Source organism: Gossypium hirsutum, chromosome A11 (genome assembly GCF_007990345.1).
Source record: "Gossypium hirsutum isolate 1008001.06 chromosome A11, Gossypium_hirsutum_v2.1, whole genome shotgun sequence".
In the NCBI taxonomy this organism is placed as follows: domain Eukaryota; kingdom Viridiplantae; phylum Streptophyta; class Magnoliopsida; order Malvales; family Malvaceae; genus Gossypium; species Gossypium hirsutum.
This window is the reverse complement of record NC_053434.1, coordinates 7,394,695-7,409,351: the sequence shown is the minus strand read 5'-3', so window position 1 is coordinate 7,409,351 and position 14,657 is coordinate 7,394,695. Positions and strand designations below refer to the sequence as shown.

General features: G+C 33.2%; 5 protein-coding genes across 6 annotated transcripts; 4 read left to right on the top strand and 1 right to left on the bottom strand.

Annotated features, from left to right (window-relative positions):
• The first annotated feature begins 1,445 nt into the window (after positions 1–1,445).
• Positions 1,446–4,379, top strand: LOC107911863 (ras-related protein RABD2b). Of its 2 annotated transcripts, none has more exons than XM_016839822.2 (5): positions 1,446–1,707; positions 2,542–2,614; positions 2,966–3,013; positions 3,110–3,157; positions 3,414–3,686. In XM_016839822.2, the coding sequence occupies exons 1-5, from the start codon at positions 1,694–1,696 to the stop codon at positions 3,516–3,518; spliced, it is 288 nt and encodes a 95-aa protein (XP_016695311.1). In that variant the 5' UTR covers positions 1,446–1,693; the 3' UTR covers positions 3,519–3,686. The 2 variants fall into 2 exon arrangements, with proteins under 2 accessions (XP_016695311.1, XP_016695312.1); XM_016839823.2 differs by lacking the exon at positions 3,414–3,686 and adding an exon at positions 3,979–4,379 and having other exon boundaries at positions 1,488–1,707.
• Positions 4,380–5,181: 802 nt separating this feature from the next.
• LOC107911859 (protein HEADING DATE REPRESSOR 1) lies at positions 5,182–9,113 on the top strand. Its single transcript, XM_016839818.2, has 3 exons — positions 5,182–6,285; positions 7,947–8,275; positions 8,593–9,113. Exons 1-3 carry the CDS (start codon positions 6,168–6,170, stop codon positions 8,788–8,790), a joined length of 645 nt encoding a protein of 214 aa, XP_016695307.1. The 5' UTR covers positions 5,182–6,167; the 3' UTR covers positions 8,791–9,113.
• A 98-nt stretch (positions 9,114–9,211) lies between these two features.
• LOC107911862 (protein mago nashi homolog) lies at positions 9,212–10,856 on the top strand. The gene is made up of 3 exons (XM_016839821.2): positions 9,212–9,848; positions 10,322–10,498; positions 10,578–10,856. The coding sequence occupies exons 1-3, from the start codon at positions 9,630–9,632 to the stop codon at positions 10,635–10,637; spliced, it is 456 nt and encodes a 151-aa protein (XP_016695310.2). The 5' UTR covers positions 9,212–9,629; the 3' UTR covers positions 10,638–10,856.
• A 1,855-nt stretch (positions 10,857–12,711) lies between these two features.
• LOC107911860 (cyclin-U4-1) lies at positions 12,712–14,619 on the top strand. Its single transcript, XM_016839819.2, has 2 exons — positions 12,712–13,225; positions 13,302–14,619. Exons 1-2 carry the CDS (start codon positions 12,891–12,893, stop codon positions 13,576–13,578), a joined length of 612 nt encoding a protein of 203 aa, XP_016695308.1. The 5' UTR covers positions 12,712–12,890; the 3' UTR covers positions 13,579–14,619.
• LOC107911861 (uncharacterized) lies at positions 13,802–14,435 on the bottom strand. The gene has a single exon (XM_016839820.2). The coding sequence runs from the start codon at positions 14,433–14,435 to the stop codon at positions 13,914–13,916; it is 522 nt and encodes a 173-aa protein (XP_016695309.1). The 3' UTR covers positions 13,802–13,913.
• Positions 14,620–14,657: the final 38 nt, after the last annotated feature.

The window sequence follows — 14,657 nt, the reverse complement described above, 5'->3', positions numbered from 1 at the left end:
AAATAGGGAGTGAGGTTCCGGTTGAGAGAAGAGAAAGAAAAAATAAATATTTTGGATTAATTACAAAAGGGTTTTCTAATTTTTAATTAAAAGTAAATTTATTATATTTTATCATTTAATTAACTAATGTGACACACGATTAATGAATTAATAGAATTTTTAATAATATTAAATTGTAAAAAAATTAGAATGGCTAAAATAAGATTAGAGTGTAGTTTATTTTGTTTATTTTTATGACAGTTATTTGGATTCTCCCAATGCCAGCCAGCACAACACGAGTTTTGGTGATGGACAAGTTTTCTTTTTTAAAATTTTATTTCATTAATAAAATGTTACGAATGAAAGAGGTGATATTATAGAATCCAGAGTTTTTCAGTTCAGACAGTTAGCCATCCCCAACACCTCACCTCACCGGCTGCAAAATAGGATCTTCACTGGACATTACAGACATACACACATTATTCAATTCTAGAACCTGCAAATTGTAAATAGTTATTTTTCTTACATGGTACCCTATATAATACATATTATTATTTCCTTCAATCTTGGATTCCTAACCTGTAACTGTAATATTTATTTATTTATTTACTTTTACCAATAGATTGATAAAAAAACAAAAATAACTATCCTATGCAAGTCATGATTCAACACTCACTCCACTCCAATTTCTTAACTCAATATTTGGTTGTTCATGATTTTTATTTTAATTTTTAATTTATATGAGTATTGTTGTTAATATAAAAAGATATTGGTTAGAGTAAGTTGAAATACATTATTTTCTTATTTATGGAAAAGCCATTTTACTTGTTCATTTAATTTTTAGCCTCTTTTAACTATTGATTTTTTATTTTTTGTCTAATCACTCAAAAATTAATGTTTGTTAACTTTACTACGTGACATACACATGAATTGTTACGTAAATAACAAAAGTTCAATTTCAGCAAAAGAAAATCGAAAATAAAAACAATTTCACTAAGTATTTAATTTAATTTGATTTTGTTTTTGTTTTCTTAAATTAAATATGTAAAGCAGTCCAAACCGAATAATACATAGGGCCTAGGGGGGCTTGAAAGTAAAAGTTGAATATTGTGGTGTCAGTGCTATGCTACGAAGTAAAGGTAAATGCTCAAATGGTTAGCAGGATGTGTATTTTTCGATTTTAATTAAATTAATCCATCGAATTAAATTAATTAATTAATTATCGAAATTTCGAAATTAATTTGATTAAGATTAAAAAATTTAATTATTAATTAATTTAATTTGAAATTAAATAATTAATCAAATTAGTCGATTAATCGAAATTATCAAAACTCACAACCCAAAGCAGTAAACGAGAGAGGCCGAAATGATGTATTGAGCTTCAGTCGAACAATCCAGAAAAAATATAATTGGGCCCTAGACCGAAGTCTCCTATATCTACAATCCAAAATAAAAAGCCCATTTTCGGCTTGACAGAATTAAAACCAAATGAATTGGTGTTTGTAGTTTAAGCGTCTCTCTGATCCATTCCTTTCGTAGTCTCTTTTGTCCCGTCTTTTCAATCTCTGCCTTTTCATTTCCTTTCTCTCCATCTCACCTCCGTTGATTGCTTTTTGCCAATCGGCGCGAGATCTTGCTGATCTGTCGCCGGAACTTTCATTTAGATTCCGGCGATCGCATCGATACTTTTTTTTCTTTTAATCTTTATGCTACAATGAATCCCGAATAGTAAGTTTTCTCTTTATTCGTGTTAAATAGTAATTTTTTTTACATGTTGTGTTATTATGATTTAGCCTTTCTTTTTCCTAATCTGGTGATTTATTTTCTTGTTGTCGGTTTGATGATGTTCAGAATTTACATGATTTCATTTGTTGATTAGAAGTTAACCCTTTAATTATTATATTCTTGTTTCAGATCTGTTGATGAAATTCAGATGTTCTCTTCTGTTTTTTTCTGTTATTATTGTCTTATTTGCTACTTGGATTTCTTTGTGGAATTTAAAATAATTTTTTTTAAAGCGCGAGCTTTTAGGTCTTTTTATTGTTAATGTGTTATGTGGTCAATTAATGGATTCAGGAGGGACATAGGCTTCTAATTTTGTAAGATGCTATAATAAATCGTGGTATATTATTCTTTTGCAAATAATTTGTTATATTTTGTTAACATGTTGCTAAATCGATTATGTGTATTGAAGAAGCAAATTTGTCTTAAAAAATGTGCTCATTATGTATGTATATATGAGTGAATGATGGTGACTTGCTCTAATTTGTTTGAAATCGAAATTCATTTTGAATTGCGCTTTCTTGATACACCAGTAAAATTAGGAGTCTACCGATAATTACTTGGCATTCTAAGGTTAATCTTTGGGCACTTAATTTGGTTAATTGGCATTTTAACGCTGACAAGTTAAACTTCAGGTTTGGTTTATGAGAGACTGGGTTTGGGGATTAGGCCTCCTTTGGCGAAAATAAAATTTTATGTTACACATGTTATAGTTGTAGATGTTATTTTTATGCATCATTGGAACAGATATTGATATTATCTGGTTGCAATCTTTTGCAGTGACTACCTGTTCAAGCTTCTGCTTATTGGAGATTCTGGTGTTGGAAAATCTTGTCTTCTTTTGAGATTTGCTGTAAGTTTCTTGACTTACGTTGTCATTTGAAAGCAAATGTCTAAATTATAGAGATCTATTTTCCTCGTCTACATTCTTAGGTTCTTATATGATTGCCCTGAATGCTTATATCCATGTATGATGTTAGATTGTAATAATGATTCATTAAAAAGTTTAACTGCATATAACATGTGTCTTGAGAGAGTGAAATGTGCACTTCACGATTTTCGACATAGGCAGTGGTGGCCTCTGAATCTTGTCACTATATTTAGTTGTATATCAAGATGTCAAACATGTGGAATTTTGGATATTTCCAGATGGTTATACAGGACAAAATCATGAACCTGAGATTTTGTAATTTCTTTAATGCAGGATGATTCATATGTAGAAAGCTACATAAGCACCATTGGGGTTGATTTTGTAAGTGAACAGTCCTTGGTGCTAACTTGACCTCTAACTGCCAAAACTTATAGCAAGTATTCTAACCTCTTCTGATTTCATTTTCTTTTTTGGTAGAAAATACGTACTGTGGAGCAGGATGGGAAAACCATTAAACTTCAAATTGTATGTTTTTACATGCTTTATCTTTGATTTGTTTCTTTGAAAATTTTCTGACCTAGGTTGTTCCAAGTAATGCGCCTAATAAGAGAATGAGTTGTCTAATGAGTTGTCTGCTCATTTTCTTCTTTGGCTGCTACTTTTTCCCTTTCTGTATATTTTCATTTTATAATTAAGTCTTAAGAAGTTATTCTTAAATCTTGACTCATAATTTTGGCTTCATGATGATAACTTATTAGTTTGCTTATGGTTCAATGTGCAGTGGGATACTGCTGGACAAGAACGCTTTAGGACAATCACTAGTAGCTACTACCGTAACCCCATACAGTATGAGGTTTATTTGCTTAGGGGTTATGGTTCAATTTAAAAGCCTGCAGAGAAAGAAACGGGAACTGAACCATAACCCCATAGGCAAGCACGATGCAGCAGAGGGACATTCAAGCCCAAGCAACTAATCCCAACTCTTTTATTTGCTTCCGGATAAAAAAAAGAAGAGGAAAAACAAACCAATAAGAATTAATTATCTATTTTGGTATGATTATTGCTTTCGAAAAAGAGCAAAAAATAAACCAAGGTAACTTTTTGTTTTTACTAACAACTAATCAACTATTACTCTGTGATTAAAGTTTTTAATATGATAAAAATTAGATAAGTAATCGAAATTTAATCAAATTTTAAGTTTTTATAAAAATTGGAAATAATCATATTCTAGATTGTCGGGAGCTTTGAATCTAACACAAATGGAGATAAATCTACTCTCTTTATTTATTTATTCTTTTGGATTTCCTATTTGCTGACTGATTTGTGTTGGCTTTTTCTTGCTGCAGTATCAAAGACTTTATTTTGGTGATCGGGAAATTTTTTTAATGCTGTTGTGGGGCTTGTATTGTTCGCTTAATATTTGAAGCTAATGGGTTCTGGTGGTCATTGATGCTCGGTTTTAGGGAGTTGAGGGAGCCGAAAATGCTGGTATGGATGGTGGGTTGTGTGAGGGTTAAGATCGAGTCTCGGGTTTAGGCGGTTATTGAGGATGATCCGAGAGGATTACGTGCAAAGAAGCTTTATGTGGTGAGAGCTTTTGGATGAGTGTGATTTAAGTATAGTGTTGCGTTAGGCTGAGATCTGATTTTAAAAAATATTTAAGTCCAAACTTATGTTTAGATCGGTTATTCAAAAGTCCAATTTATCATTTTAAAAAATAATAAAATAATAAAAATTATATTTTTAATTAATGTTTTATATATTTTTATTATTAAATTTAAATTTTAAAAATATTTTTTATTATTTAAATTGAATTTAACATAGATTAATCTAATCTGATGTATAAAAATCTTTATCCGAATTTAGTCCGTAGGGACGGGGAACTCAGATATTGGTGCAAGGTAATGGCAGGATATGGGTAGGCGATAGGAGTTTGGAGTATCGGTAGGTGCTAATGTAGAGTATCAACTAAGCTTAGATATTAATTTAGGGATTGGGTTTTGAATTTAATCTTGAAACTTCCAAATAAAAAAATAAAAAGAAAAAAAAATGTACCCAAATTAAAATATTATAGCTATAAATGCTTTCATTTTGTTTTTGAAATTAAACGTGACAAATTGAAATGGGTTAAAAACTCGAATTCATGATCATTTGGGAGTCAAAATTAGAACTTGCATTATTAATTTATAATTACTTAGGCCAGACAAAATTGGATTATAACGAGTTGTATTTGATCAATTTTGCAAGTATTTTTTTGGTTTTCGTTATAGAATAAATAAAACAGGTAAAATATTTATTATAATAATAAGTTGTATTTTATCAATTTTGTAAGTAATTTTTTTTTTTGGTTTTCTTTACAGAATATATGAAACAGGTAAAATATTTATGAAAATAGATGCGATAGAAAATTTTCTAGGAAAATAGATGTTAAATGTTTTTAAATTTTTATTGGTACCAAAATATAATAAAAATAAATAAATAATATTTTTTAAATTGATATTAAAAATGTAAAAAAATAATTATAGATTGTTTTTGAAAGGATTATCCCATTTTCTAACCCTAAAAAACCTATGTTCTTAATTTCAACATTTGTGGAATTCCAATATTTAATTTATTAATCATGTGTATTTATCCTGCAAATTGGATTTGAATTATAAAAATTGCTTCCTATGCTTAACAATGACTTTTTCCTATGAAAAGGAATATATGAATTATTAGAGAAAACATGGAAGTCCGTGGCTACACAGTTGAGTCAATCCGGTTCGAACATTTATTCGAAAAATTAGAAGATTTAAATAAAAATATAAATTTAAAAAATAAATTTAGATAAAAAAATAAGATTCATTTAAAAAACATGTCAGACCTTGGGTAATTTTTTTTTATTCAAGTTTGGCTCAAATTTACAAAAAAAAAGCATACTACTGTTTTTTAACTATTATATTGTCACTTCAATATTATATTACTATTATTTTTTATTATTATTTAGATATTGTATAATTTTTATTTTATTATTATAATTACTTGTTATGTATTGTAAAGCAGTCTGAATTGATGAGAGACGCGGAAATTATGTATTGAGCTTCACTGGAGCTACCGAAAAAGATATGATTGGGCCCTTGATCGAAGTCCAATATCTATGATCTAAAGTAAAGAAAGGCCTATTGGGTGATAGAAAGAGAACGGTCATGAAAACCGAATGATTTCTTTTTCTTGGGGCGATAAAACCAAATGAAATGGTGTTTTAAGTATGCGTGTCTCTGATCCATTCATTTTGTAGTCATGTACTCTCTTTCGTCTCTTCGTTTCAATCGCTGCGTTTACATTTCAATTTATTATCCTCTTTCTTTCCTTGTATTCTAGTTTAATAATAAAATCCAAATTCAACAACAAAAGCAAAACTCAAATTTGTTGAGCAAAAAAAAAAAAAACAGATATCATTTTGTTTGCTCTTTTCCTATTTTTGGACTTTTCTGTATATTCACTGTTTGAGAAGAAAGAATTGGGGCATCTCTCTCTCTTTAGTTAGATTTTATTAATGGAGAAAGAAGAGAAGAGGAAGAAGATGGAGGTTGATTCAGTTCCAGCAGCAGCTTTGGAAGGGTTTTCACCAGTCTCTACAACTAGGATTTTCTGGAATTCCAGGAAAAGATCTGGTACTTCCTTTTTCACTTTTCTTCCCCTTTTTCTTTGTTAATTTCATTTTAGGAAAAAAAAGAAAAGAGAGAGCTATGAACATGTTTAATTCACTTTCCTTCTGTCTTTTTTTTTTCCTTCTATTTTCCATGTTTTGACTTTTCTTCCCTGATTTATTTTCATCTTCAATTGAACTAAATTCATTTGACAAACTCCTTGTTTTAAACAACCAAAAGAAAAAGAAAATATAAAATTGATGACATTAGAAATTCAGAGTGTTTTGTTTGATTGGTGCCATGTAGTGGTTACTTTGCTGCTACGTTAATTTGCCGGGTTTTGCGTGCCTTAGCATAATGATCAATTCATCATCTATATATTTCATTTTCTTGTCTATTATCCTGATTTGATTATCTTTTAATTTCCAACACGTTTTCCCTAATTTTTTGTTGATGCTTTGGCTTCAATGCTGCTTTTTTTTTGTATGTTTAATATTGCAGTTGGTTTACGTTTACTTGAAAAAACTGTTAAAAAGAAAATAAATTAGAACAACCACCACTTATAACTTTCTTGTGCCCACCATTTCCACCTAACTGATTTGAATCTCATTCTCTAATATATTCATTTATTTATATTTCTTTGAATAGGTTGGAAAACAGAAATTTGTTTTCTCTAATTCTGTATATCATGTGACAATCAAGCACGTTAAAATCAAGCTCTTAACTAGTTTAAAAATGGGTTGGGTTTTGGGCATGTATTTCTTTTTTAAATTCGGTCCGGTCCGGTCTGGTTGTATAAATTATAAAGGATCAATTTTATGATTTACATGATGAAAGACTTTCATTTATTTTTAAATCTTGATTGACATCATGTGATAAAAATATATATATCTCTTCTTTCGAGGAATTAACTATTTTATTTACAAATTTGGGTTAACCTATGCTGACCTAGATTGTGTTTTTACACGTGGGATCCTGTCTAGGCATAATTTTTTAGTTGTATTTTTTGGTCAGGTCCGGTTTGGACAGACAAATTTTTATAAAAGAAAAAGTGGAAAGGATAAATCTAAATATCTGTTTTTTAAATTAATAAAAGGCCTTGGAAGAGGTTTGACGTCATACGAATGGAGACTTCCTATTCAAATCTATATAAGCTTCTAATTATGACTTCAAGCATATGTTCCTTGTTCTGAAAATATGAGCTATTTATTCCCAATAAACCTATACCATGGTAAATTAAATTTCAAATTAGCTATGGTAGCAATCAAGTTCATATGATTTGCTTAACATGATAAACCTTTTCTTTTTAATGTATATTTGGTGGATAAAAACCTCGAATTTAGAAGAAGATGCAGAAGAAGAAGGGTGTGTCATTTAGAAACTGTTTCAAATAAGTCTTAGCCAAGTGTGGAGATTAGATTTATGTTACGTTCAAGTACTTTTTGATGGTTTTCATGTATTTCAAGAAAAAACACACAAGTATGACTGTTAAACAAGCAGTTTTTAGCTTCATAAATTATTTCTATCTTCACAATTAAGTTCAGTGAATTCCTGTTTTAGAAGATCGAGTAAGCTTAAAGAAGCTTGGAACTTAACTACAAATGAGGTTTAAATGGCTTCATGTTTGGTTTAGAAATGCATCTAAAATTAGTTGGAATTAGAATGTTTTAACTTCTCTCCGACAGCTAGCGGGAGGAATTTAGACAAGGTAACAGAAGAGACTGCTAATGTGACACCCACCAAACAGGAAGAACAAACTCTTGATCAAGACAATACACCAGATTCCGCTACCTCGTCTGAACTTTCCGAGCGTCGGAAGGCTCTCTTTGAGCCACTGGAACCTATTAAAAACATCAATGGCCGGCAACCGTCAGCAGAGTCTTTGCTTCCCCCACCAGACTTCGATGCTGCGAGCTATCCAAAGGGCTGGCTAATCGGAAAGAAGAGGAAGCTGGTAAATGTTGACGTTGTTGAGAGCATGCGAAGGATTGCAGTCCAGGAAATGAATAGAAAGGTCTCATGTCATATACTTAAGCTCCTCTCAAAACACTAGCATCTATCTTATATTACATTGACTCCAATAAAAGTCAGATATGGATATGTCTAACACGGATCTGAATATTTGTAAGATAAGGGTATTTTAAGAAAAATGAAGAGTCCATATGACATCTTGATTTGTAGAGTCCATGTCTAAATAAGTGCTAGATACGAGAACTTGAAAAAGAAAAAAAAGAAAAAAAGAGCGTATGCAGCTGATATGGTGAGAAAGTTGTATAGGATAATGAGTAGAGACGATGGAAGGTAATAACTTGAAATGGTTAAAATATGCAGGACAGGGAAATTGATGGGTTGAATGAGCAGTTGGAAGAAGATGCGAGGTGCTTAGAACATCTGCAACTTCAGCTTTTACAAGAGAAAAGTAAAAGATCAGAGGTGGAGAGAGAAAACGCAATGCTTCAAGAACAGGTATCCATGCTGATGAATATGTTGCAGGAAGGTGAGGAAGGTCCAGATGATCATGAACCTTGAAAACTTTTTCATTTAATTGTTCTTTTCTTTGTAGAGTTAGTTGTTGGAAAATTAGTAAAGAAGAGCATGCAGGATATATATGGCATGCAATCTACCCTCCCCACGATTTAAATTTGCACCCACCCACCCACAGTTAGTCGCGTCTCGTTTGTTGCAGAAGACATGATGAATATTATTGCAATGTATTGTATTATGTATGAAAAAGAAAATGTCAAAGCTGTAAAATAGTCGGCTACTTAGGTAGATATGATTTAAGTTTGTTTTGGCGTGTTACGTGTATGCCAAATTATACTAAATAAATTGTTTATCTGTTTGGATTTGTACACTGCCACTGCATGATTGTTGGTTAAATAATCGCGTTCTTTCTCAACTCTGGATAAGCTTGTGAAACAAATTTATAAGCCTGCAGAGAAAAAGGAATGGGAATGGGAATTGGACCATAACCCCAGAGGCAAAACAAGAAAAGGAAAAACAAATTTAACTTTTTCTTATGAAGGGCTGTGCAACCAGCATCAAAAGACTAATTGCTTTTGATTGGGAAATTGAGTATTTATGTTTTTCCACAGTGATCAGATGCAATTCTTTGGATTCTACATGAAAATTTAGATGATTTTGTACTGTCTAGAATAATGATAATTTAATTCTTGTTATTTTCTGAAGATTAAACGGTGAAAACTATAAGGCATGATAAGTGTAGACCAAAACAAGCATGGAAGGCCCAGGAATTGTATTTTTGGGTTGGGCCAGATGAGTTGGCAATTTTACCCAAATAATATTCCCTGCACTTCAGTAGAAATTGTGTTTCATCGAGAGAGAATAACAGAGGGAAAGCTTAAGCAATGGCGGCCGAGGAGGACAGCGGGGAGTTTTACCTCCGCTACTACGTGGGCCACAAAGGGAAATTCGGGCACGAGTTTTTGGAGTTCGAGTTCAGGCCAGATGGGAAGCTCCGGTACGCTAACAACTCCAACTACAAAAACGACACTATGATCCGCAAAGAGGTCTTCCTCACTCCTGCCGTTCTTAAGGAATGCCGCCGCATCATCGCCGAGAGCGAGGTTCCTTTCCTTTTCACCACTTTCCTATCCCATCATTTTTGCAATTTTTTCTTCTTCTGGAATTGAAACTGTTATTTACGCTCCGAATGCTAATAAGGAAAGAGAATGGAAAAGAGGGAAACGTTTTTACTCTACATCGTTAAGCAAGAAGTAGCACACGGTGTTATGTATCTCAATCATTAAATTACTAATTTTCCCTTTCTTTCCTTCCTACCAAACGGAATTTTAGGGTTTCTTTTTTTTTTTGGGGGGGGAATCCATTTTTGTTATGTCGTTGATTTCACTTTATGATTTTTTTTCTTTAGCTTTTCAAATACCTTCTTTTTTTTTTCCAACTGGATTCTAATCTAGCCAAGCGAAACAGTGACCACGTTATCTTCTTGGTTGATAAGTTAAAAGATGTAGTTTTTAGTTGATAATTGATTATGGTAATTCGGAGTTGATGTAGAGTTTTATTTATGATGGTTGTGTAGATAATGAAGGAAGATGATAACAATTGGCCAGAACCAGACCGTGTTGGGCGGCAAGAGCTTGAGATAGTGATGGGGAATGAGCACATCTCTTTCACAACTTCAAAGATTGGGTCCCTTGTTGATGTTCAGAGCAGTAAGGATCCTGAAGGTCTTCGCATATTTTATTATCTGGTTCAGGTCAGTAAGTCAATATACATTCTCCTCTTACCATTATATGGTTCAGGTCTCATATTGATTGCCATTTTATGTGGGGCAGGATTTGAAGTGCTTTGTATTCTCTCTTATCTCACTCCACTTCAAGATCAAGCCTATTTGAAGAATGAATGATGATATTGAAATCCTCCACTATAGAGGGGAGAGTGGTGTGTCTGTCACAATTGGCGTTTCTGCGTTTGATATAAAGCTTTGTTTTCCATTTCCTTTTGTTCTCTTGAATTGATGAGCTAAGTCTGTGTATGGTTTGGTTGTGTGAGTAATTTTTTGGAATTACATAATGTCACTCTGTTTCTGTTGTGAAAGCTTTTATGATTGTGCACTTGTTTTCTTTTTAGTGTTCCAAATTAGAAGTTCTTTCAGCTTTGGCAATTTAATTTAGGTACATATGTTCCTTGATTGTTTTCTTTATCGTGAATATTGTTTTACATCTCAAATGAAAATGGAGACTTTGGCATCTTTTTCATTGGATTTATACAAAAGGGAGTTGAACCCAAAGCGGCAAGTTCAACTCTCAAGGCAGTCTCATTTGACTCTAAGCTCAACATTTAATTAAACTCCGTTCATATTTAAGCTCTTTACATATAATAAAGGTACATTTTTTATTTTATAATACAAAAATATATTGAAGTGTTCCGAATATTATGAAGTGCAAATTTGGTTTGTTGATAGCTTTTTTTAGGTCAAACTCTAATAGTTTACGAGTATGGGACATGATGGCGACGGTGGTGGTAAGGAGGAGGAGGAGAAGCATAAGTCTCCCCAAAAACACTCTAAATATTTTGCCCTTAAATAATAAAAAAAACAGCAGGTTAATTTTTTTTGTTTTACATAATTTGGAATTGAAATTTGAGTTATTAATAAAATTTCAGAGTTAACGCTAACAGTTGAAAGAAAGAGAGAGAGTGCAAAACAGAAGGTAGGATTGGAGAAAAAGCGGGTATTCTCTTGACACCTTGGGTTTAGGGTATTCTTTTTCTGTGTGAAGACTGTGAGACACAAGGAGGAGGTAAAGAGAACCATTCCATGCATGAGGCATTACTTTGATGGTTTTAGGGTTTATGATTGTAACCACATTTTGACAAAGATAAATTACTGAGGACCATGATTAATTTCCTTATCTTAATGATGGACTCCCAGTTCCATATTTTCCTTTTTTTCGCTCAATCGGGCTCCCAGCATTACTAATTTCTAATTTTAATAAACAATACCTAAAATACTAGATACAAATGCAGCCCCATTGGTGATAATAGTAGTGATTGTCCTAACAAATTCATGCAGCTGGCCTCAATAGCTTCAAGCGTATTCAACTTTCAGTACGATTTACATTTTCATTGCAGATATCTAAAATCTTTGGCTTGTCAATGCCTTATTAATTAAAAGCTTACAAAAGTCTCAAGAAACGGTCATAATATTCATTGGCTACATGATGCCCACTACCATGCATTAAGGTCGATAACATGCAGGTTGGCCTTATGTGGAGCATCTGAGTAGGTAAATTGCAAGGGTGGTGACCTAACTTCTAGAGGGACATGGATGAATGGTTTGAACCATGTTTTGTTTTTTTTTTTTTAATCTTTAGTAAATATACGAAGTTATAAAAGAGTCTATTATTCATGGCACCAACATTACGTGTGTCTTGCAAGTTGCAAATGCAGCATACTTACACATGGACAGCTCATGGGTTGGGACGGTAGCTGAAACAGCCAGTCACCTCTTTTGAATTTAATCCTAACCAGACGAACTTTCCTCTTATTCCACTCCAAGGAAAAAAACAACCTTTGAATCAATGCAGCCCATCACCTTGAAAAGTATAGTTATATTGATATGTTGTTTTAGGGAAAACAGAGCAGAATGTTACTACTGGCTATGACTAACAACAAAAGCAAATACATGTTACTGTTAGTTGTGTTACCCACCCAAGAAATTCACTTTTGTAGTTTAGATTTTTACAACACATGGAAAATATCATCAAAGAGTAGGACCCATAAATTACAATCGAACATTTTCCCACATGAAATCACATGATGGATTTTGGGATGCCATCATCAGCAGAATAACATTAGGCAGCCACAAGTTTTAATAACTGGAAACCTCAGGAAAATGACTTCAATCCACAAATGAACCCACCTTTTAAGTTTGTTCCTTCTTTGGCTCTTGCAAGTTAAGTCTGAAATTTTAATAATCATAACCCAAACTCAAAATCCCACACTCTTTTTTGTGTAAAGACAAAGACCTTATAAACCCCACCAAATGCGGCCACAAGTAATAATGCAATTCCTTGATTGAAATACCATCCTTACCTGTCTATAACACAAAACAGAGCCATACTTTTGGTCCAAAAACCTTTTCAGCTATGGCAGAGTTAGAGAACCCAAATGTGATGCCAAATCTCATAACATTTCTGTCTTCTCTTTTTCAAAAAGTGGCTGAATCTAACGATGTAAACCGTCGGTTTAAGGCTCAGAAAGTTTCAGTGTTTCACGGTCTGAGTCGACCAACTATCTCAATTCAAAACTACTTAGACCGAATTTACAAGTATGCAAATTGTAGCCCTTGTTGTTTTATTGTTGCATATGTTTATCTTGATCGGTTTGCTCAAAGGCAACCTTCATTGCCCATCAATTCATTCAACGTTCATCGCCTGCTTATCACAAGCGTGATGGTCGCTGCAAAGTTCATGGATGACATGTAAGTTCTTAAACTCTTTAGTAAACTATACATGATTCTTGGATTTTATTTTCTTCAGCATGTGAAAACTCTTCAGGTATTACAACAATGCTTACTATGCAAAAGTAGGAGGAATCAGCACAACAGAAATGAACTTCCTAGAAGTGGATTTTCTGTTTGGATTGGGTTTCCAGTTAAATGTAACCCCCAATACCTTTAATACATACTACTCCTACCTGAAAAGAGAGACCATGTTGCAGCAATGTCCTCCAAGTATGGTGGAATCCTCTTTAAGCCTTGGAAGATCACTAAACCACCATTTATGTTTCAATGAAGAAGATTCCACCCATCAAAATCAACAATTAGCTGTTTAAGGTCTTTAGTTTTATTATGTTAGCTCTGAATGTAGTTGCATACAAAAGGTATGATAGTGACTTCACTTGTTTAAACATCTTGGGGTGGCAGACTGAGCTAACATCACATGTTCTTTTTCTCTCTGTCTTTCTCTTTCTTCTTTTGGTTGATTATGGTTAATTTCCTTTTAATTTGGGGTTTAGAAATATATATTAATTTAGATGATCATACAAAAGATAAAACTAACAAGAACCCATATATCATTGACTTAAAATTATTTATCAAGTTGTAGATAAATACCAATCCTATTTCCTGGATTACAATATACATGATGATGATGAAGCTAGCTAAGCAGCTATTGGGAGAATTTGAGTCTGCACCTGTTGAACATCTGAATGGAAATTCGGATAACAAATGGCCCAGCGGTGGCCGTCAAGATGAAGCGAAACCTCACAGACTCATGAGACGTAACGGCGAAAATAGATGATGCGTAGGTGACCATCATGGAAGCCGTAAAGATCTCGAAATGAAATGGGAACTTATACGTCAGAGAGATGATGACTAGAATCGAGGAGGAAAGAGCGAGGGTGTTCGAGATCAAGAAAATATAAAAGGCATGCTTTTGAGAGGCGTAAATGGCCCTGCCTGCGACGTGCCCACATTCACTGTCTTGCCAAACCCCGCCCGGTGGGATGACACCTGCTTGGAAGGTGGCGGCGGCTATCAGACCAGCCACTACCAAAAGAACGTTGCGAGCGTCGCTTGGAGAGTCTCGCCCTTCTTCGTACTGGAAATATTTAAACCAACTCCTACCTGTGCTCGAAGAAGGGCTCCCCATTTTTCTGATATTGCAGTAACAGTATTCTCTGAGTTTCATTACCGATTATTTTTGTTTCATTCAAGGAGTTAAAAATAAAAAGATGAGATCTGGACATAGAGTTAGATAGGAGAACACAGAAATGGAAATGTATCCATACAGTTAATTAGCCGTATTCTCTGTACAAGGATATTTTGGTGTTACAACTTTGAAAATTACAACCTCTTTCAATTCACCAGTTTCACACCCATTCTTTCTATCTAATCTGCAGATTTAAGTTGG

Excerpts from the sequence above, each read along its gene's own strand:
- LOC107911863 (XM_016839822.2), top strand. Across the intron at positions 3,014-3,109 it reads GCACCATTGGGGTTGATTTT|AAAATACGTACTGTGGAGCA; the intron begins GTAAGTGAACAG and ends CTTTTTTGGTAG. Across the intron at positions 3,158-3,413 it reads AAACCATTAAACTTCAAATT|TGGGATACTGCTGGACAAGA; the intron begins GTATGTTTTTAC and ends TTCAATGTGCAG.
- LOC107911859 (XM_016839818.2), top strand. The coding sequence starts at position 6,168 with ATGGAGAAAGAAGAGAAGAGGAAGAAGATGGAGGTTGATTCAGTTCCA. Across the intron at positions 6,286-7,946 it reads GAATTCCAGGAAAAGATCTG|CTAGCGGGAGGAATTTAGAC; the intron begins GTACTTCCTTTT and ends TCTCTCCGACAG. Across the intron at positions 8,276-8,592 it reads TCCAGGAAATGAATAGAAAG|GACAGGGAAATTGATGGGTT; the intron begins GTCTCATGTCAT and ends TAAAATATGCAG.
- LOC107911862 (XM_016839821.2), top strand. The coding sequence starts at position 9,630 with ATGGCGGCCGAGGAGGACAGCGGGGAGTTTTACCTCCGCTACTACGTG. Across the intron at positions 9,849-10,321 it reads GCATCATCGCCGAGAGCGAG|ATAATGAAGGAAGATGATAA; the intron begins GTTCCTTTCCTT and ends ATGGTTGTGTAG. Across the intron at positions 10,499-10,577 it reads TATTTTATTATCTGGTTCAG|GATTTGAAGTGCTTTGTATT; the intron begins GTCAGTAAGTCA and ends TATGTGGGGCAG.
- LOC107911860 (XM_016839819.2), top strand. The coding sequence starts at position 12,891 with ATGGCAGAGTTAGAGAACCCAAATGTGATGCCAAATCTCATAACATTT. Across the intron at positions 13,226-13,301 it reads GCAAAGTTCATGGATGACAT|GTATTACAACAATGCTTACT; the intron begins GTAAGTTCTTAA and ends AAAACTCTTCAG.
- LOC107911861 (XM_016839820.2), bottom strand. The coding sequence starts at position 14,435 with ATGAAACTCAGAGAATACTGTTACTGCAATATCAGAAAAATGGGGAGC.